General features: G+C 45.9%; 1 protein-coding gene across 47 annotated transcripts in view; it reads left to right on the top strand.

Annotated features, from left to right (window-relative positions):
• ZMYND8 (zinc finger MYND-type containing 8) overlaps positions 1–21,895 on the top strand; it is a 161,549-nt gene that overhangs the window by 97,461 nt on the left and 42,193 nt on the right. For 40 of the 47 annotated variants that reach the window (XM_054541549.1, XM_024238583.2, XM_024238592.3 and 37 more), the window contains 1 exon segment: positions 10,885–11,025. The exons of the other annotated variants lie outside the window; for them this stretch is intronic. In XM_054541549.1, coding sequence (XP_054397524.1) covers positions 10,885–11,025 — 141 coding nt within the window. 47 annotated transcript variants of the gene reach the window in all.

Genomic DNA, 21,895 nt, shown 5'->3' with positions numbered 1-21,895 from the left:
GCTAGACAGAAGAAAATAGAGCAGCCATAGACAGTTAAAACTTTTTTAACGGACACTGGAATTTATTTATTTATTTAAATTTTTATATTTTTTGAGATGAAGTCTTGTTCTGTTGCCCAGGCTAGAGCGCAGTGCCACGATCTCGGCTCACTGCACCCTCCGCCTCCTGGGTTCAAGTAATCCTCCCACCTCAGCCTCCCGAGTAGCTGGAATCACAGGCATGCGCTACCATGCCCAGATGTTCTTTGTATTTTTAGTAGAGACAGGGTTTCACCATGTTGGCCAGGCTGGTCTGAAACTCCTGACCTCAGGTAATCAGCCTGTCTCGGTCTCCCAAGGTGTCCGGACACTGGAATTTAAATTTCATATAAGTTGCGTGTTTCATGAGCTATTAATTCTTTTCCCCCCAACCATTAAAAAAAATGTTAAAATACCTTTCTTCGCTTGCAGGCCCCTCAGGAACAGGTGGTATGCCCAATTTGACCCTTGAGCTATAGTTTGCCAACCACTATTACAGACTAAGAGGATTAGAAGAAACTGAGTCAGTCTCCACATTTTACAGAAGGCAAATTGAGAGCCATGCAGAGTGTAAGGGAGGTGCGAAAGTCCCCACAGCCAGATTCTGCATCCGTACCTGTTTCCTTTCTCTGCACCCTACTGCCATCTGCTGTTAGCAGTGATAATAGCATTTAGTGGAGGGAGATGGGAAATTTGTATTAAAATGCTTCCGCAGTCAGGATAATATAATTGAGATAAGACAGTAGTTCACCCAAAATTGTGTAAAAAAATTGCCATGTCATAGAATAGAAAATAATATAGTAGCCTCACCAGTGAAAGTTTTGTAACCAGTAACATAAAACTACAAATTGAAATGTTATTGCATAAAACTTTTACAACAGTGTAGAAATCTTGTTTTTGTTTAGAAGATTGGAGAACTCAGAGCTGTGTGCCTATAATCCTTAGAACTGGATATTTAGCTTTCTAAGAAGCAGTTTGCTCAGCCAGAAGCCTTTAACTCAGTGTCCTGTAATCTTGCTAGCTAGATGGCCTAAGTGGTTAATATTCTCAGTGATTTTTGTAGTTCCCCCTTTATATAGACCTCCTGGCCAGAATGGTTACCTTCACCAGTATTTGTTTGCACAATCTCGATGTAAGTTATTAATATGTATTAGGGTCAGAGTTGGGGGGCCTGACATTCACCACCCTCTGGGCTAATGGTCCTTTGGTCTGGTAGCTACACTGTGGGTTACCATTTAAGAAAGGAAAGAGGGTCCAGGTGCGGTGGCTCACGCCTGTAATCCCAGCACTTTGGGAGGTCGAGACAAGCGGATCACGAGGTCAGGAGATTGAGACCATCCTGGCTAACATGGTGAAACCCTGTCTCTACTAAAAATAAGCTGGGCATGGTGGCATGTGCCTGTAATCCCAGCTACTTGGGAGGCTGAGGCAGGAGAATTGCTTGAATCTGGGAGGCAGAGCTTGCAGTGAGCCGAGATCGCTCCACTGCACTCCAGCCTGGGCAACAGAGTGAGACTTGGTCTCAAAAAAAAAAAAAGAGGTTTCATATACTCCCCCCCTTTTTTTAATAATTGTGAAATCAATATGTTTTTGTCGTAAAATAGTTCTTTATTACAGAATTTAAAGTCACTGATGGCTGGGCGCAGTGGCTCATGCCTGTAATTCCAGCACTTTGGGAGGCCGAGGCGGGCAGATCACTTGAGGACAGGAGTTTGAGACCAGCCTGGCCAACATGGCGAAACCCCGTCTCTACTAAAAATACAAAAACTTAGCCAGGCATGGTGGCACATGCCTGTAGTCCCAACTACACAGGAGGCTGAGGCAGGAGAATCACTTGAACCCGGGAGGCGGAGGTTGCAGTGAGCTTGAGATCACGCCACTGCATTCCAGCCTGGGAGACAGAGCGAGACTCCATCTCAAATCAATCAGTCAATGAAATAAAGTCACTGATAATCCCACCTCCCACAGCCAGTCCTTAGATTGTGTTTCCAGAGCTTTTTATATGTGGTTATAAGTCCTACTGTTAAGCTGAAAGCTCAAATACAGGGATCAGGCAGATATGGCAGTGAGTGAGGTTGGGGAGTGGTAGGTAGAGACTGGGATGAATGAAAGCAGACGTAGGTTTCTTACCATACCTGTTACACATCGTGTGCTTGTGTGTGCACATGGGTGTATAACACTTAACCCACGGGAAACGGACTCTTCTGATACATAGTGCATGCTAGAGGTACTACAGCAGCTTGGGGCTACTTTAGTGCTACAATGATAAGCAGCTCTTTCATAAGGAAATACAGTAGGGCAAATGCTAGCATGCACCATGTATCAGAAGAGTCAATAGCTCTTGGGTAAGTTTTACACACCCATGTTACCCATAAGTGTTACACACAGCTAATAGGTCATGAGCTCCCAAGACGCTGAGCTAGAGAGTTGTGCCTTTCTGAAAGAGACCAGGGACCTTTTCCTCCTGCTGGTTCTTGCCACATAGGAGTATGGGCTCTGTATTGAGAGATATCTAGTTTTTCTTTTTTTTTTCTTTTTAGAAGGAGTCTCACTCTGTCGCCCAGGCTGGAGTACAGTGGCGCGATCTCGGCTCACTGCAAGCTCCACCTCCCGGGTTCACGCTGTTCTCCTGCCTCAGCCTCCCGAGTAGCTGGGACTACAGGCACCCGCCACCACGCCCGGCTAATTTTTTGTAGTCTTAGTAGAGACAGGGTTTCACCATGTTAGCCAGGATGGTGTCGATCTCCTGACCTCGTGATCTGCCCGCCTCCGCCTCCCAAAGTGTTGAGATTACAGGCGTGAGCCACCATACCAGGCCGATTTCTGTTTTTTCAAGAGAACACTCAAATTAAAAAAAATGGGAACTACTCCAGCTTTTTTTTTTTTTTTTTTTTTTTAAAGAGACAGGGTCCTTACTATGTTGTCCAGGCTGATCTCAGACTCTTGGGCTTAAGTGATCCTCCCGCCTTAGCCTCTTGAGTAGCTGGGGCTACAGGCACGTACCACCACACCCAGCTATCAACTTTTATGTACTGGCTCACATTTTTAAATAAATAAAAGCTACATCACATTAAATGTACCTGTGAACTCCTTGGTTCATGGATCACCTGTTTGCAATGTCTGGTGTATACTGTAGAATTTATTTTTTTAAAGCTTAACCTTGTATTCTTTTTTTATTTTTTATTTTTATACATTAAAAAAAACCTTTTTTTTTTTTTGAGATGGAGTTTCACTCTTGTCTTCCAGGCTGGAGTGCAATGGTGCGATCTCGGCTCACTGTAAACTCTACCACCTGGGTTCAAGCGATTCTCCTGCCTCAGCCTCCCAAGTAGCTGGGATTTTTCTTTTTAAGAGACAGGGTCACACTCTGTCACTCAGGCTGGAGTTCAGTGGTGTGATCATGGCTCACTGTAGCCTTCAACTCTTGGGCTCAAGCAGTCCCTGCTGCCTCAGCCTCCTGAGTAGCTAGGAGTACAAGTGTGCACCACCACACCTACCTATACACCTAGTATAGACGATGTCTTGCTGTGTTACCCAGGCTCGTCTCAAACTCCTGAGCTCAAACGATCTGCCTGCCTCAGCCTCCCAAAATGCTGGGATAATAGGCATGAGGCACCATGCCTGGTCCATAGCCTTGTATTCTGAATATGTGTTTCTGTGTTAGTGAATAATCCTTCAAAACGGTATTTTTACCAACACCTCCTGACCCATCCTAGACCATCTGGCCATGCTCTGCTCATCTGTGCATGGCACCATAGGAGTTGTGCAAGGTGCGGCACTTTGAACATACAGGTTGTTTCTGAGGCTTTATAAGTGGAGGACATTTAGCATGAATCATTCACTCCGCCTTTCCACCCTGCCCAGAGTGCTGGGGTACATAGGAGGGAAGGGGTATTTTTTTCCTAATTTAATTCCAAGGCTCATGTTTCCTACTGTAGTCAGAATAACGCTTCACGCAGGCTAGGATTTTGTAAATGTAGATAACAAATGATGTGTTTTAGCCCACACTTGTGAATTGTACATCAAAATATGAAATCTGGTTAAATTATTTGTGACTTCAAAGGCAATTAGTTCTTCCTTTGGGCAAGATGTATGGCTTTATAAAAGGATTGGCATCTGTTTCAAAGTTTTAATTGAAACAATCATTTCCAAGTCTTTCTGCTTTTGAAATGTCTGGAGTGATTCGAAGCAGGTTTTTCTCAACCTCAGGACCATTGACATTTAGGGCCAGATAATTCTCTATTGTGAGGCTGCTCTGTTTACCTAGGATGCTGAGCACCATCTCTGGCCTCCATGCCAGTACCACCCACACCCTCATGTATATTGACTTGGGTTTTTTTGTGATCTGCTTAGTCATATCTGTTTTTTAATTTTTATTTATTTATTTATTTTTGTGACGGAATCCCGCTCTGTTGCCCAGGCTGGAGTGCAGTGGCGTGATCTTGGCTCACTGCAACCTCCGCCTCCCAGGTTTAAGCATTTCTCTTGCCTCAGCCCCACAAGTAGCTGGGATTACAGGCATATGCCACCACACCTGGCTGATTTTTGTATTTTTAGCAGAGAGGGGTTTTGCCATGTTGGCCAGGCTGGTCTCGAACTCCTGACCTCAGGTGATCTGCCCGCCTTGGCCTCCCAAAGTGCTGGGATTACAGGTGTGAGCCACTGCGCCCGGCCTTGTCATATCTCTTCTTTGGATTGTTAATCACTCTTTTAGCAAGCACCTTGTTTTTAGTAGGTGTATAACATTGGGGAGCTTGTTTGATATTTTTGTATGAAAAGGGTTTTATCTGGTTGTCATTGTTTCTTTTTCTTTCTTTTTTTTTTTTTGAGACGGAGTCTCTGTCACCCAGGCTGGAGCATAGTGGGGCAATCTCGGTTCACTACCACCTCCGCAACCCAGGTTCAGGCAATTCTCCTGCCTCAGCCTCTTGAACAGCTGGGGTTACAGGTGTGCACCACCATGCCTGACTAATTGTTGTATTTTTAGTAGAGACCGGGTTTCACCTTGTTGGCCAGGCTGGTCTCAAACTCCTGACCTCAAGTGATGCATCTGCCTCCGCCTCCCAAAGTGCTGGACCAGTCGAGACTCACCGCAGCCGACCTCGTCATTGTTTGTTTATTGCTTATCGTGACTATAGCAGTGAGAAGAGAAACAGAAACCTCCTTCTTCAATTATTTTATGCACTGCTCATTCAGTAAATGTATTAGGCACCTGATGAGCATCCAGAGGTATCCTGGATGCCTGCTGGCCAGCGCAGATCCTGCTCTTTCAGGGCCAATATTTTCACGGCAAAAGGAAGACAGTAGGCCAGAGACACTTGGGCCACTTTAGGTGGCCAACAAGGGAGGCCTTCGAGGAGGTGATGTTTGAGCTGGGACCTGACCATGGAGGAATTTGAGCCAGTGTGATCTAGGGTGGGCGTGAAAGCCTTCCCTTGGGAACCTCAGGCACAAAGGCTTGAGGTGTGAACAGACTTGATCTTCCAGGGTGGCCCGCAGGTCACTGTGGCCGGACATTCCAGGAGGTAGAAAGGAAAGGTTGGGTTTGAGGTTGGAGAGGACGTTGGATTTTATTCTGGGGAATGAGGTGCCTCTGGATGGTTTTAGGTGATGGAGCAATATGCCCTCATTTCAGGGGTTCTTCCCTGGCTGCTCTGTGGAGAGTGCCCTGGGAGGAGGGTGCTGTGCACATGGCGGGGAGACCTGTGGGAAGTGCTTACCGGGTCTCCGTGGGAAATGATGGGCAGAGCAGCGTTGCCCAGTCTTTTAATTGCCGCCCCCCCAGCCCTGGCCCTGAACCATATTAGACATTTTCTTCCTATTTACTCCCCCTGAGATCTTTTAAAAAATTGAGGTCAAATTCACATAACATAAAATTTACCATTTTGAACAGATCAGTGGCATTTAGTGCATTCACAGTGCTGTGCAGCCACCACCTCTATCTAGTTCTAAAACATTTCCGTCACTCCAAAATAAAACCCTGTACCCACTAAACAGCCACTCCCTGTCCCCCACAAACTTCCACCCCTACCTCTCACCCCACAGCCTGCCCCTAACAACCACCAATTTGTGTTGTGTTTGAACTGACTTTCCTATTCTGGATATTTTGTTTCAGTGAAATGAAAGAATATGGGGCCTTTTGTGTCTGGCTTCTTTAACTTAGCATCATGTTTTCAAGTCAGCCACACGGCAGCACGTATCAGAACTTCATTCCTTTTATGACTCAGTAACATTCTATTGTGGGGATATCTCAGTTTGTCCATTGATGGACAGTCGGTTGTTTCTACCTCTTGCCTATTGTGAATAGTGCTGCTGTGCACATTCATATCCAAGGATTTGTTTGTGTACCTATTTTCAATTTTGGGTAGGTACTTACCTAAGAGTGGACTTCCATGAAATTTGAAAATATTGTAGATCTGTTTATGTACTGTCTATACACACACCACACACACACACACACACACACACACACACACATGCTTTGTACGTAAAAGGAATAGTAAGATAAGATTTTTTCACCCCCTAATTTTTGCCCCGTTGGGGGCCACACGGTCCCTGTTGAGACGCATGGACTAGGGTGATAGCAGTGGAGGTGGAGATGAGTGCAGAGATTTGGGATATGTTTAGGAAGAGGAATGCAGAGGCCTTCCTGAAGAGTTGGGTAAATTCAGGCATGAGAGCAAAGGAGGAATTAAGAATGGGTTGAGTGTATTGGCTCAAACATCTGTAATCCCAGCACTTTGGGAGGCCTAGGTGGGTAGATCACCTGAGGTCTGCAGTTCGAGATCAGCCTGGCCAACATGGTGAAACCCCCATCTCTACTAAAAATACAAAAATTAGCCGGGCGTGGTGGTGGGCGCCTGTAGTCCCAGCTGCTTGTGAGGCTGAGGCAGGAGAATCGCTTGAACCCGGGAGGTGGAGGTTGCTGTGAGCTGAGATCGCACCATTGCACTGCAGCCTGGGCAACAAGAGTGAAACTCCATCTCCCTCCCCGCCCCCCTCCCCCCCAAAAACAAAAAGAATGATCCAGGTGTGTTTGGCCTTCAGCCACCGGGTGGGTGGCTGTGGCATTCATGATATTGGGAGTACAAGGCAGGTGCCGGGTGTTTCACAGACTGGGGAGGTAGGATTGGTGGCACTAGGACGTAGACATAGGAGACCTGTTTCTCAGGGAGATGCAGAGGAGGGTTTTGCAGCGTGAGGCTTGTGGGTTGCTAGTGACTCTCATGTATGTCCTTTTCCTGATTCCATGAAGCTTTGCAGTCCCAGATGCATTAGGAGGATGGGCACTTCCCTTCACTGGCTGGGTAGAGTGTGAACCAGACCCATCTCCACAGGAAACCAGTGTTTTCCTGCCACCCTTGTTCTTGCCATATCCAAGTGCTATGCTTAAAACCATTTTTTAATATTTAGAACATACCTCTTAAATCTCAACACTTGTTTATTTATTAACAAAGGGAAATATATCTATCAAATTAAAGGCTTGTTCTAGTTATTAATTTTTTAGCACACATGAATGTATATACAGAATTATAAAAATAGGCTGGGTGTGGGCTCACACCTGTAATCCCAGCACTTTGGGAGGCCGAGGTGGATGGATCACCTGAGGTCAGGAGTTCAAGATCAGCCTGGCCAACATGGCAAAACCCCGTCTCTACTAAAAATACAAAAAGATTAGCTGGGCATGGTGGCACACGCTTGTAGCCCCAGCTACTTGGGAGGCTGAGGCAGGAGAATTGCTTGAACCTGGCAGGCAGAGGTTGCAGTGAGCTGAGATCACCCCACTGCATTCCAGCTTGGGCAACAGAGCAAGACTTTGTCTCAAAACGAACGAACCAACAAACAAACAAACAAACTTGACCTGTCGAGCAGGAAAATGTGGATTCACTTGGCTATGTTCTGTGCGCAACAGCACCTTTGCGTGTTTTTATTTGTTTGTTCCTGCTACCCTTTAGGGTTTGACGTCCTTGTCAAAGTTCTCTGCAGTCCCAAGCAGGATATTTGATAGTATAGTAAGGCCCTCCCTGTTAGACCTTGCTAGTTTGCTTATGGGAATACAATTAGAGAAGCCCTGGTCTTTAATCCTCAAGGGGAATCTATTACACAGATATTTGAGCAGCTGCAAATTGCTTTTGGAATGAGGTAGAACATAAATGAATTAATAAGGTTAAAAATTCAAATGCTAAAGCTTTTATTGGTAATACTTCCGTTAAAATGCCTTTATTTTTATATATATATAATTTTTTTTTTTTTTTTGAGACAGGGTCTCCCTCTGTGTCCCAGGCTGGAGTGCAGTGGCATGATCATGGCTCACCGCAGTCTTGACCTCCCAGGCTCAATGGATCCTCCCATCTCAGTCTCCCAAGTTGCTGAGACTATGGGCGTGTGCCACCATGCCTGGCTAAATTTTTTGTATTTTTAGTAGAGATGAGGTTTCGCCATGTTACCCAGGCTGGTCTCGAACTTCCGAGCTCAAGTGATCCTCCCACCTCAGCCTCCCAAGGTGCTGGGATTACAGGGGTGAACCACCGCACCTAGCCTATTCTTGTTTCTTCGTGTAACAAACACTTCAGTTCTACTTCTTACAGTACCAGTGATAGGACTAGTAATAATATAGCAGCCCCCCCAGTGAAGGAATGTGGCATGCCACATGCTAGGCCAATTCTATTAGTTCTTGCAGTAAAACAGATTTATTGTTTTAAAAACTTAATTATAGGCTGGGCACAGTGACTCATGCCTGTAATCCCAGCACTTTGGGAGGCTGAGGCGGGCGGATCCCTTGAGGCCGGGAGTTCCAGACCAGCCTGGCCAACATGGTAAAACCCTGTCTCTACTAAAAATACAAAAAATAGCCGGGTGTGATAGTAGGAGCCTGAAGTTCTAGCTATTTGGGAGGCTGAGGCAGGAGAATCGCTTGAATCCAGGAGGCAGAGGTTGCAGTGAGCCGAGATTGCACAACTGCACTCCAGCCTGGGTGACAGAGTGAGACTCCATCTCAAAAAAACAAAAGCAAAGAAAACTTATTTCTTAAAACAATTTCTAATATTTATTGAGCACTTGCTGGGCACCAATTGACATAGATGGAGGACATTGATCCTCACTCCCTTCTCATTTCCGGATGAGGAAAAGGATTCCCAGCTGCATGCCTACTCCATCCCTATGTGGCGTGTCAGTTTCAGCACTTTTGACGTTTGGGGCCAGATAACTCTTTCTTGTGGGGGGCCGCTCTGTGCATTGCAGAAGATTTAGCAGCGTTTTGGTCCCTAGCTCCTAGATGCCAGTAGCAACCCCTCACTCTCCTAAAATGTCTGGATGCAATGCCCAGTGTGCCCTGGAGAGAAGAATTGCTCATAGCTGAGAATCAGTGGTTCAGAGGATAACCCCAAAGCCCTAGAGGTTAATGGGGAAATAGAAAATAAAACCACTCTAATAGCAAACAGTAACAGAGTACTTATTGCATGCCAGGCACTGTTCAGATGATTGATTTAATCCTCACAGCAGCCTGATGAGATGTAGCTACTGTTAACGTCCCTTTGTATCTTATTATTAGTGTCTCTCTTTGCTGCTGCCAGGAAGAGGGAGGCTGAGGTGCCAGTAACTGGCCCAGGGTTACACAGCAGGGCAACAGCTGAGCCGGGGCTTGAATCCACAGTGTCTGGCTTCTAATCCGTGCTCGAATCCAGGCCTCTTTACGTCTGGAGTCTTTCCCACTATATTACATTAACAGTAATGCAGGCAGGTCCTGGCACCAGAGCTGCCTAGCTCACTTGGATTCACCAGCCGAGTGGTATGTGAGTTTTAACACAGTGAAGCCTTGTTCTGAGTTTTCTGATTTGTCAGGTGAGGAAACTGAGGCAAGTGCTGCCCACGCAAGTGTCTCAGCACTTTTGAAGCCCCTGGGGAGTCTCAGTTCCTAACTCCAATTTGCCATCCACAAATTTCTTTCAAGCACCAGATCAACTCAGAATGTTTCTTGCTTGTCTTGCAAGAGTTGGCTGTCATTGTTGTCAGTGATGTCTTTAGTCCCAGCTGTTTTTAAATAGGCCCAAGAGGCATTAACAGGACAGTCCCAGTACCATGGAGGGGGGAGGACAAAGGGGCAGGATTTGAAGGATCTTTAGGACGCGCTCGTTGGCCCCTATGAATGCTTGCTTTTTTAAACGTAAGTGGTTTATTGTCCTTAACCCTGTGAAATGAGGCAGAGGAGAAGCAGGTTGTAGGTCATTTTAAGGTATTTTTAAAAGCCTTAGGCATAGGTACAGTTCTCTCTCCTCCTGTAAAATTTTGAAATACAGTAAAGAAGGACATAATTTACCAACGTCTCCCTCAGTCCATCTGGTACTGGGTTTGGCTTTACATAGCCTCAAGAACCTTTGAAATGGAAACTGGAGATTTCCCAAGGGGCCAAGTTGCTCCCTGGCAGGTGCAGTGGCTGCGGGTGAGCTGGCCATGGTGTCTTTCCACAAACGGATGATACGCATTTGTAAGCCTGGCTCCCATTCTCCACATCTGGACCATGTGGGGGATGGTTTAATCGCTATTTATGTTGAGATTTATATCCGCGAACGGGCCAAACCAATTTCAGTGGCAGCTTAGCCGATTTGTCTTAGAGCTTTGTGCTTAATAGAGTAACTGGGGAGACCTTCTTCATTTGTGGCTTTAACGGTTTCACGTCCGGTTAAAGCCCTTTGCTGAAAATAAATGGCCAACCTGCCGTGCCCCACCCCACCCCATTCGTGATGCTGTAGCGGCCTTGTTGAAATCAAACACAATTTCATAATCTCTCCATTCTCTCCCTACACCACACCTACACGTTTTACTTGTTTATTTGTAAACCTGTCTTTTAACAATGCCATACTTTTTCAGCTTCACCAGCCTCCACCAAGACGGGACAAGCAGGGAGTTTATCTGGCAGCCCAAAGCCCTTCTCTCCTCAACTGTCAACTCCTATCACGACGAAAACGGACAAAACCTCCACCACCGGCAGCATCCTGAATCTTAACCTGGGTCAGTCAGAATTTTTGCCAGTATCTTTCTGTGGCAACTGTGGATATTTTTGCAAGTGATGTATTCTCTTTTGTATGTGGTTCTTGAACCTTCAACTCTTTTCTCTATGCAAAAAATGCAAAAGTTTCAGTGGATGAAGGTGAGAAAAGATCTGTGATAAGAACAAGTAAGGGATTTCCTGGGGCTTACTGACATACAAATTACTTTTTTTTTTTGAGATGGAGTTTCGCTCTTGTTGCCCAGGCTGGAGTGCAAGGGTGCAGTCTTGGCTCCCTGCAACCTCCGCCTCCTGGGTCGAAGCTATTCTCCTGCCTCAGCCTCCTGAGTAGCTAAGATTACAGGAGTATGCCACCACACTTGGCTAAGTTTTCTATTTTTAGTAGAGACAGAGTTTCACCATGTTGGCCAGGCTGGTCTCAAACCCCGACCTCAGGTGATCCACCCACCTCTCCCTCCAAAAGTAATGGGATGATGGGCATAAACCACCATGCCTGGCCCAAAGTGCTTTTATCCAGGCCAGTGTTTCCACCTCAGTTGCCCTTGACCACATTAACCCAGTTCTATTTGTAAATTATATCCATGGCACAGAAGCAAGTAGGAGGAATCAGTACTTACCTTTCCTATGTGCAGCATACTCTGATATTCCTTAATTCTTTTCTTCTAATTCTTACACTCTGGTCTTTATTCCCTGAATGATGATGATGATGATGATGACAACTATTTTTTTAGAGATAGGGTCTCACTCTGTCACCTAGGCTGGAGTGCAGTGGTGTAATCATAGTTCACTGCAACCTTGAACTCCTGGGCTCAAGCTATTTCCTGCCTCACCCTCCCTGAGTAGCTAGGACTACAGGCCTAGCTAGTTTTTAGCTACATACTCAGCTAATTTTTTGTAGTGATTGGGTCTTGCTATGTTGCCCAGGCTGGTCTTGAACTCTTGGCCTCAAGCAGTCCTCCCACCTTAGCCTCCCAAAGTGCTGAGATTACAGGCATGAGTCACTGCACCTGGCCCGTTATTGATTCTTTATTATTATTATTATTTTTTGAGATGGAGTTTCGCTCTTGTTGCCCAGGCTGGAATGCAATGGCGTGATCTCGGCTCACCGCAAGTGATTCTCCTGCCTGAGCCTCCCGAGTAGCTGGGATTACAGGCATGTGCCACCACGCCTGGCTAATTTTGTATTTTTAGTAGAGATGGGGTTTCTCCATGTTGGTCAGGCTGGTCTTGAACTCCCGACCTCAGGTGATCTGCCTGCCACAGCCTCCCAAAGTGCTGGGATTACAGGCATGAGCCACTGTGCCCGGCTGCTATTGATTCGTTATTGATTGATTCATTGCATCCTCACTACTGATTTTTCTTGAACATCTATTATGTGCTGTGCACTATTCTAGGCATGGAGATAGAGTGGAAAGCAAGTCAGCTAAGGACCTGCTCTTGTAGAGGTTGGGTTTTTAGAAAGATGGAGAAAATAATAAAGGCAAATAACAAGGCAGTTCACATCATGAGAGGCAGTTCACACCAAGATAGTTCACACCATGATGGATGTCTGGAAGGTAACGTGATGAGGTGAGAGATGGGCAAGTTGCGAAGCAGACGTCACAGTTCACTTAGGTGGAGGGGTTAAACGGGGCCTCTTTGAGAGGTGATATTTAAGCTGAAGTTTACGCAACAAGAAAAATCAGCCATGCCAGTGTCAGGAGGAAGAAGATTCTAGAAGAAATAAGAGATTTTAAAGGCTCTAGGGTAAGGATTAAGTTGGTGTGCTATAGGAGTAACTGGGTGTGTTGTAGGGTTAGCAAGGAGGCCAAGGTGGCTGCATCCCAGTGAGGGAGGGTGAGGCCAGTCCATGGAGTCGGAGACAGTACAGGGGCCTCATAGACCCTGGTGTGGAGGGTTCAGCGCAGGAGGGATGTGAATGGACTTCACATCTCAGAAGAAGCCCTTGGTGCTGTGTTTCTAATAGTCCATATCAGTCAATTTTGTAACGCTTCCCCACCCCCTGGCAGTGTCTGGAGACATTTTGGGTTGTCACACCTGGGGTTGGGGTGGTCCTGGCACCTAATGGAGAGAGGCCAGGGAGATACCATCGAACATCCTACAACATGTAGAACAGGCCCCCCACAGAGAATTTCTAGATTGTGTCAGTAATTGTGCTGACAGATCTGGGTATTGCAGGAGAAGCCAAGGGTCCAGTTTAGATTCCGTAAATTTGAGCAGCTGTTACACCCCTAGGTGGAGAGGTCAGTAGGGCAGCTGGAGGCAGGAATTAGGGTGCCCTGTGGCCAGGTTCAGGCAGGAGGTGTAATTCTGGGAATCTTAATGTGTACGTGAGATTGGGTTAGAGTGGTAGTTCTCGAAATGACTTTGAGGGGGTGATGGGGACACTGCTGGCATCTAATGATTGGTGGCCAGAGTTGCTGCTAAACATCCCCCAGTGCATAGGACAGCCTCACTCAACAAAGACTCCAGCCCCATTGGCTTACTGAGGTTGCGAGTCAGGGGTAGAGCACTGAGCAGGAGTGAGGCCCCTGGGACATTGAGGACATGGAGTTCTGGTTGAGGAGGAGAAGCAAGGGGTGGAGGAGCCACACCAGGGGAGTGTGTTGCCCTGGAGCCTCCAGTATGGGGGTTTCAGAAAGAGAGGACGGCCATCTGTACCCAGTGACGCTCATGTGTGAATTCCACACCTTTGGTGGTTGGTGCCCTCCAGGTCCATCTTGTCCTACAGTGCCATTTTCAGATGGAGAAACTGAGGGAGGTCTGGAGAGGAGGCATGTGGTGCTCAGGATCCCAGAGGCAGCAGGGCTGGAGCACAGCCTGGCTCCAATCCTGGCTCACCTGTGAGTACAGCCCTGCTATAATAGGATGGTCAGGGCAGTTGCTTTCGGGGCTCCCATTCAGACCAACCGGTTGGTTCCTCACTTGAGTGAAAAGGGACACACGTGCTTCCTTGGGAACATTCATTGTTCCCAAATCTGTGGTTTGCTTTCTCACACCCTCCTTCCACCTCCACACCCCGAAAAGAAATGCTGTTTGGAGGCGTTCTCACGGTGACATTTCCTCTCTGCCAGTCATGCTTGTCAAGAATAACTCTTTCCTGAAACTGGGTGGTCATTGGGCTTCCTCGTGACACTGTGGGTCTTTCAGTTTGGCTTGATCTGTTGTAGGAGTGAAAGGTTTCTTCCTGTCGTGTGTCTTGGTGGGCGGGCATGGTGGTGGGTGGGCACCAGGGGAACCGAGGCCCTCTTGTGTCTCCCCTGGCATCTCTTCCGGTTCAGGACACACTTCTTATCTTCGTCAGCAGGAACAAGAGCATTGGGAATGTGGGCGTTTTGTGGGCTGGGATTGCAATGACCTAATGGGAAGAGGATCAGCTAGGGACCGATGGAAGTGCTGTGGGTGGGGAGGAGATCAGAACAAACAGGGCAATGTTAAGGAATTCTCCAGTGACTGCCCAGGGACTGAGCAAATGCTTTATGGGGCTTGATTCTGTCTGTCAGCCGTGGAACGACTTCGCAGACAGGGACAATGAAAGGGAGCACCCTGGATAATCATGAAATTATTGTAGCTAACAAAACAGGATTTCCTTAAAAAATATATCAGAAAAGGCAGAATTACAGAGATGGGGAACAGATGAGTGATAGCCGGGGGTTGGAGTGCAGGAGGGTTTGCCTACACATTGGGAGGGGATTCTTCGGGAGGTGAACCTGCTCTGTGTTTTGGTTGTGGTGGTGGTTACAGGAATCTATGCAGGTGTTACGACTCATAGGACTGTATTCCCCCAAAAGTGAATTTTACTTCCTGTAAATTAAAACTTTTTTAAAATTACAACAACCTTTAAAGTAGGTAATATCTCTGTTTCACAGAAGTGTAAACTGGGGCACAGAGAAGCAAGTTACCTACCCAAGGATCAACCATGGTTTGTGGTGGAGTTTGGCCTTCAGGCCCAGCCAGGCCTGTCTGCTGCAAAGTTTGAGCTCTTAGCTGAGATACCTGAATGTCTCCTGTGCCTATTGGATACGTCAGCTTTTTTGGGGGTCAGGGGGTAAGGTGAAGTTTTGAAATTTGTAAAGGACGTGGTTCTTGCCAGCTTAACCCGCATTGTCGGACTGAATTGTCAAGAAAAACAGAACTCTAGATTATTACAGGAACTCTCCTAGTTTTTAAAAGCTGACAGTCAATTTCATTAAAAACAAAAACTGGCTAGGCTTGGTGGCTTATGTCTGTAATTCCCGCACGTTGGGAGGCTGAGGCAGGAGGATTGCTTGAGCCTAGGAGTTCAAGGTTGCAGTGAGCTATGATTGCATCACTGCACTCCAGCCTGGGTGACAGAGTGAGACCCTGTGGTACAAAAACAAAAACAAAACCCCAAAACTCTATTTGGGCCAGACAAACACATACAACCAATAATACAAAAACAGTCCATAGGTTGTCAGTTTTTATTTATACTATACTATAATTATATTATACTGTTATACTATAAGAATATATGGTATATAAGTATATGGCATTTTAGTATATGTATATGTGTATATGGTATATGTATGTATATTGGGTATATGGTATGAGTATATGTATGTATGTATATGGTATGAGAGTATATGGTATGTGGGTATATTGAGTATATTTGAGTATATGTATGTGTGTATGGTATATGATGAGTATATGGTATATGGGTGTGTGTGTATATTGGGTATATGTGAGTATATGTATGTATATGTATGGTATATAAGTATGTATGTGTGTATTGTATTTGTGTGTATATGGTGAGCATATGGTATATGGGTATATATTTGTGTGTGTATGGCATATGAGTATATGGTAAATGTGTATATGGCATGTGAGTATATGGTATTTGTGTGTATGTATGTGTGTATATGGTGAGTGTATGTGTATTTGTGTGTATGGCATATGAGTATATGTATATGTGGTATATGAGTATATGGTATTTGTGTGTGTGTATGGTATATGACTATATGGTATAAGATGGGAAGGTTTGTACAGAGACCTGGTTCTTGCCCAGGTTGCTAATTCACTGTTTCCCCTCATTTGCTGTCTGGGGCCCCTCCTCTCCTCACTAAAAAAGAAGGAGCTGAGCTCAGTGGATTATTACGAGCCCCCTGTATGACGCGGCAGTGATTATAAATAAGTCATAAATAGGAATGAGTTTCTGAGACTAGAAGAGAAGAGGTGGGCCCGGTCCTTTTCTTCTTCCAGACTCCTGTTTGCTTTCTCTGATGATCCCATCTCCTCTTATTTCACAGAGGGTGTTTACTTTGAGCTGAACAAACTCAGCAGTCAGTAGTCCTGTTAGTGACAGAAATGCGCCCTGATGCTCTGTTGAAGATGCAGGCAGGGCCAGGGAACGTCGTCACACCCCAAGCCTTTCTGTTTATTTCTCCACTGTTACTGACGGGAGGCATCCTTTCTTTTTGTGCATAAAGCAGTATCTTGGAAGTCGGGCTTTCTTTGAGAGCATACATGGCGTGCCTGGGCCCAGATTTTTCAGATGTTGTCTTGATTTTCTATAGAGTGAATGAGGTGGGGAAGATCTCTGTTTGGCTTTGACTGAAAGATAGTGTCTGCCAGGGTCTCTCCCTCTCTCTCTCTCTTTTTTTTTTTTTTTTTGAGATGGAGTCTCACTCTGTTGCCCACACTGGAGTGCAGTGGTGCGATCTCGGCTCACTGTAAGCTCTGCCTCCTGGGTTCACACCATTCTCCTGCCTCAGCCTCCCAAGTAGCTGGGACTACAGGTGCCCGCCACCACGCCTGGCTAATTTTTTGTATTTTTTAGTAGAGACAGGGTTTCACTGTGTTAGCCAGGATGGTCTCGATCTCCTGACCTCGTGATCCACTCACCTCGGCCTCCCAAAGTGCTGAGATTACAGGCGTGAGCCACCGTGCCCGGCCTCTCTTTTTTAAAAAAATAATATAGAGACAGGGTCTCGCTATGTTTCCCAGGCTGGTCTCAAACTTCTGGCCTCAAGCAATCCTGCCTCAGCCTCCCAAAGTGCTGGGATTACAGGCATGAGCCACCATGCCTGGCCAGCTAGGGTCTCTTGTCTAAGTGATATTGTTCCCTTGAAGGAATTGCCATTTTGTAGTTCCTGGAAGTCCGTCCATTGTAGTTTGCATTCAGCTTTAGAACAAAAATCTGTCTTTTTTTTTGAGACAGAGCTTTGCTCTTGTTGCCCAGGCTGGAGTGCAATGGTACAATCTCGGCTCACTGCAACCTCCACCTCCTGGGTTCAGGTGATTCTCCTGCCTCAGCCTCCCAAGCAGCTGAGATAACAGGCATGCGCCACCATGCCCGGCTAATTTTTTGTATTTAGTAGAGATGGGGTTTCACCATGTCGGCCAGGCTGGTCTCGAACTCCTGACCTCAGTATATAAACTGAGTATATGTATATGGTATATATATACTGAGTATATGTATATGGTATATATATACTGAGTATATGTATATGTATATGAGTATGGTGTGTATATATATATATACCATACACATATATATATACACACTGAGTATATGTATATGGTGTGTGTGTATATATATGTATATGGTGGAGTATACACATATATATATGTGTATATATATGTATATATGTATGGGTGTATATGGTATATGTATCTATCTCCATCTCCACCTCGGCTTCCCAAAGTGTTGGGATTACAGGTGTGAGCTACCATGCCCGGCCCTCTCTTTTTTTAAATGGAAAAAGAAGTTCTTAAATTTTTCTTTTATAGAGTTTGTTTTTATAAGTAATGAGTACATATGGTAACAAAAATTTCAAAGCACAGAAGGACATTTCATGAAAGGCCAGCGTGCCTATAACCTCCAACCACCTGCCTCTGTGCTCCTCTTCCTGCACATCACCACTGTTGCAAGTTTTTAGTTTCTAGAGCCCTTCTAGATATATAGCATGAGTTCTGAGTGATTTTTGTCTCCCAGGTGACATTTGGTAGTGTCTGGAGATATTTTTATTTTTCTTTTATTTATTTTTTTGAGACGGAGCATTGCTCTGTTTGCCCAGGCTGGTGTGCAGTGGCACGATCTCGGCTCCCCGCAACCTTTGCCTGATTCCGCCTCCTGAGTAGCTGGGATTACAGGAGCGTGCCACTACGTCTGGCTAATTTTTGTATTTTTAGTAGAGATGGCATTTTAGTAGAGACGGGGTTTCACCATGTTGGCCAGGCTTGTCTCAAACTCCTCACCTCAAGTGATCTGCCCACCTCAGCCTCCCAAAATGCTGGGATTACAGGCATGAGCCACTGCGCCCGGCCTGGAGATATTTTTATTGTCACAACGGGTATGTAGGTGCTAATAGCATCTAGAGGGTAGAGGCCAGGGTGCTGCTGAACATCCTACAACACACGGGACAGCCCCTCCACCCCACCCCACCGCCACCACAAAGACATATCTAGGACCCAAATATCAATAGGGCCACTGTTGAGAAACCCTGAGAATATATAGTATTCCCAGCGATTTTCCATTTCCTTCTTGGCTCCCCTACAACAGTGCTAAGGTGCTCTACCAGTCTTTGCTTTTTCATGAAACAGGTTGGCTTTTCATATCAACACACAGAAATCGGCCTTCATTTCATTTTAGCAGCTGTATTTAATTCCATTTAAAGGTAAACTGTAACATTTATTCAGGCGCCTTACTTACTGACGCTACGCTTCTTTCCATTTTTGCCATTGAAGACAACTGCAATGAAGAACCCTTTTGCCCACGTGGGAGGGTAATCCATAGGATAAATTCCTAGAAGTGGAATTGAGCATCAGAGGCCACATGCGGCGACATTTTGAGAGGTATCGCCCAACTGCCCTCTAAAGAGGTGGTTCTGATTTATGCTCCCTCCAGAAATGTAAGATCGTGCCTTTTTCTCTAGCGTGAGTATTTTTCATCCCTGGTTTCCATTTATAGCCTAAGCTGTCTTCATATCAGCTGAAAAGTTCAAAATGTTGGCAGCAAGGGTGGATTCTGAAGATATTCCTGATATAGAAGGGCAGGGGTGGAAGAAGTCCGGATAAGCTACATGAGCTAAATGAGAAAGTGAAGCTCTTCTTTTCTCTCTGTGGAGGAGGGGAGAATCAAATGCAGCTGCAGGTTTAGATAAAGATCATTACATTTGGCTAAACTCCTGAAGGTCAGCTTCCAGGGCCTGGGCCCAGCCCCTAGCCATTTGGTGGTTTATTCTAACAAGAATAAACATAACAGCAGCTTATTGACCAGAGAAACCTTAGTTTGTAAAATGAGGTAATTTACCTTCTTTGCATTTTTCTTGATTATGAACATTCCAGTGCTCAATCTTTTTAGGCTAAAGTTAATGGGTCACATTCACTGTAGGCATACGTGTAGACGTGCAGGTGCACACACATGGAGCTCAGTTATTCAGGTGAGGTCTAGGTCTCTTTTTATGGACCCTAAGGTTTAGAAAGGTTGTCCTGTTAACACAGACACACAGGAGTTAAGGCAAATAGTGAGTTTTCTTTACTCACATAGAAAATTGGTCTGATACAGGGGTTCTCAGCCTTAGCTGCCAATTAGGATCACTTGGCAAGTTTATTGTTGGTGTTTTTTTTTTTTTTTTTTTTTTTTGAGATGGAGTCTCATTCTATTGCCCAGGCTGGAATGCAGTGGTGTGATCTCGGCTCACCGCAGGCTCCTCCTCCTGGGTTCAAGTGATTCTCTTGCCTCAGCCTCCAAAGTAGCTGGGATTACAGGCAGGTGCCATCATGCCTGGCTAATTTTTGTATATTTAGTAGAGATTGCGTTTCACCACGTTGGTCAGGTTGGTCTTGAACTCCTGACCTCAGGTGATCCACCTGCTTTGGCCTCCTAAAGTGCTGGGGTTACAGGCATGAGCCACTGCGTTTGACCTTCTGGCAAGTTTGTAAAAGGCTGATGCCCAGGCCTTCCGTCCAGCCAATTGAGTCAGAGTCTCTGAGAATGGGGCTCAGGCCTCAGGATTTTCTAAAACTTTACAGGCAATTTTGGTGTGCAGCCAGGGTTGGCAGTCACTGGACTAGTATAGAAGATGGCAGATTTTACGGCTTTCAGTCCAAATCTGGCCCCCACCTGTGTTTGCAAATAAAGTTTACTGGAACACATCCATACCCATCTGTTTATGTAGCATTCATGGCTGCTTTTGCAACACAGCCTGTATGGCCTGCAAATCCTGAAATATTTACTCTCTGGGCTTTTATTTTATTTTTTGAGATAAGGTCTGGCTCTTTTGCCCAGTCTGGAGTGCAGTGGCCTGATCTCGGCTCACTGCAACCTCTGCCTCCTGGGCTCAAGCGATCCTCCCACTTTAGCCTCCTGAGTAGCTGGGATTACAGGCGTGTGCCACCATGCCTGGCTAATTTTCATATTTTTAGTAGAGACAGGGTTTTACCATGTTTCCCAGGCTGGTCTCAAATGTGAGCTCAAGGGAACTGCCCACCTCAGCCTCCCAATTGCAGGGATTACAAGTGTGAGCCACTGTTCCCGGTCCTCTCCAGGCTTTTACAAAGAAAGTTTGTTGGTCTCTTTCATAAATTTTTTCGTTAACTGTGTATTCTAGTAGTATATAGGAATGTTGAGGACACTGATGAATGTGTCACTTGGGTAGCCATGGAGAGTATTTTTGTGAGATACGTTTCCATCTGTATTCTTGAAAAGGCTGGCTTTTCCCTCTGGAATCTAGCATGCTTCTTCATTTCTGAAAGTGGAAATTCCGAGGGAGGCCTCAAATCCCTCCCCCTTTGCTGTCACATTTGCATGCAACTCAGCTGTTAAGTCCTTGAGTCCTGCCTACTGGAACTCTTTAATCTGGGTTTGTTTTTTTTTTTTTTTTTTTGAGACAGAGTCTTGCTCTGTTGCCCAGGCTGGAGTGTAGTGGTGCGATCTCAGCTCACTGCAACCTTCGCCTCCTGGGTTCAAGTGTTCTCCTGCCTCAGCCTCCTGAGTACCTGGGATTACAGGCACCCACCACCATGCCTGGCTAATTTTTTTATTTTTAGTAGAGACGGGATTTCACCATGTTAGCCAGGCTGATCTTCAACTCCCGACCTCAAGTGATCCTCCCGCCTTGGCCTTCCACAGTGCTGGATTACAGGCGTGAACCGCCGTGCCCGGCATTTCTCTTTTCTTTCTTTTTTTTTTAAATAAACTTTTAATTTAAAAGTAAACTTTAATGTCAAAAATGCAAACTTGGGGAGGGCAGAAAGATCACACACAAGGCTGCCACTTTACACCTGGAGGCTTGCACGGCGGCCAGACAGAGGCGCTCCTCACTTCCCAGATGGTTCGGGGCGGGGCAGAGGCGGTCCTCACTTCCTAGATGTGGGGTTGCGGGGCAGAGGTGCTCCTCGCTTCCCAGAGGGTGCGGCGGCCGGGCAGAGGCGCACTCCTTGCTTCCCAGATGGTGGGGCGACTGGGTAAAGGCGATCCTCCCTTTTCTTTTAATGTTCCCCATGCCTTATTTTTTAAATTATTTTACCCTATAATTTCTCTTTGTTAAGCTACTTCAGATTTCTTGCAGGACAGAGACAGGTATAAAGAGTTTTCTAGTTGTTTGTCCAGTAAATTTTTTTTTTTTTTTTTGAGACAGGATCTTGCTCTCACCCAGGCTGGAGTGCAGTGATGCAATCATGGCTCACTGCAGCCTCAAACTCCTGGGCTCAAGCAGTCCTCCTACCTCGGCCTCCCAAGTATCTAGGTTTACAGGCGTGCACCACCAAGCCCAGCTACTTTTTGTATTTTTTGTAGAGATGGGGTCTTGCTATGTTGCCCAGCCTGGCCTCAAGCAATCCTCCTGCCTCTGCCTCCCAAAGTGCTGGGAGAGGTGTAAATCACTGTGCCTGGCCCCACTGCAGTAAATT

The sequence above is a fragment of the Pongo abelii genome, chromosome 21, assembly GCF_028885655.2.
Source record: "Pongo abelii isolate AG06213 chromosome 21, NHGRI_mPonAbe1-v2.0_pri, whole genome shotgun sequence".
In the NCBI taxonomy this organism is placed as follows: Eukaryota; Metazoa; Chordata; class Mammalia; order Primates; family Hominidae; genus Pongo; species Pongo abelii.
The sequence above is the reverse complement of the archived record's forward strand: the minus strand, read 5'-3'. Positions and strand labels throughout refer to the sequence as shown.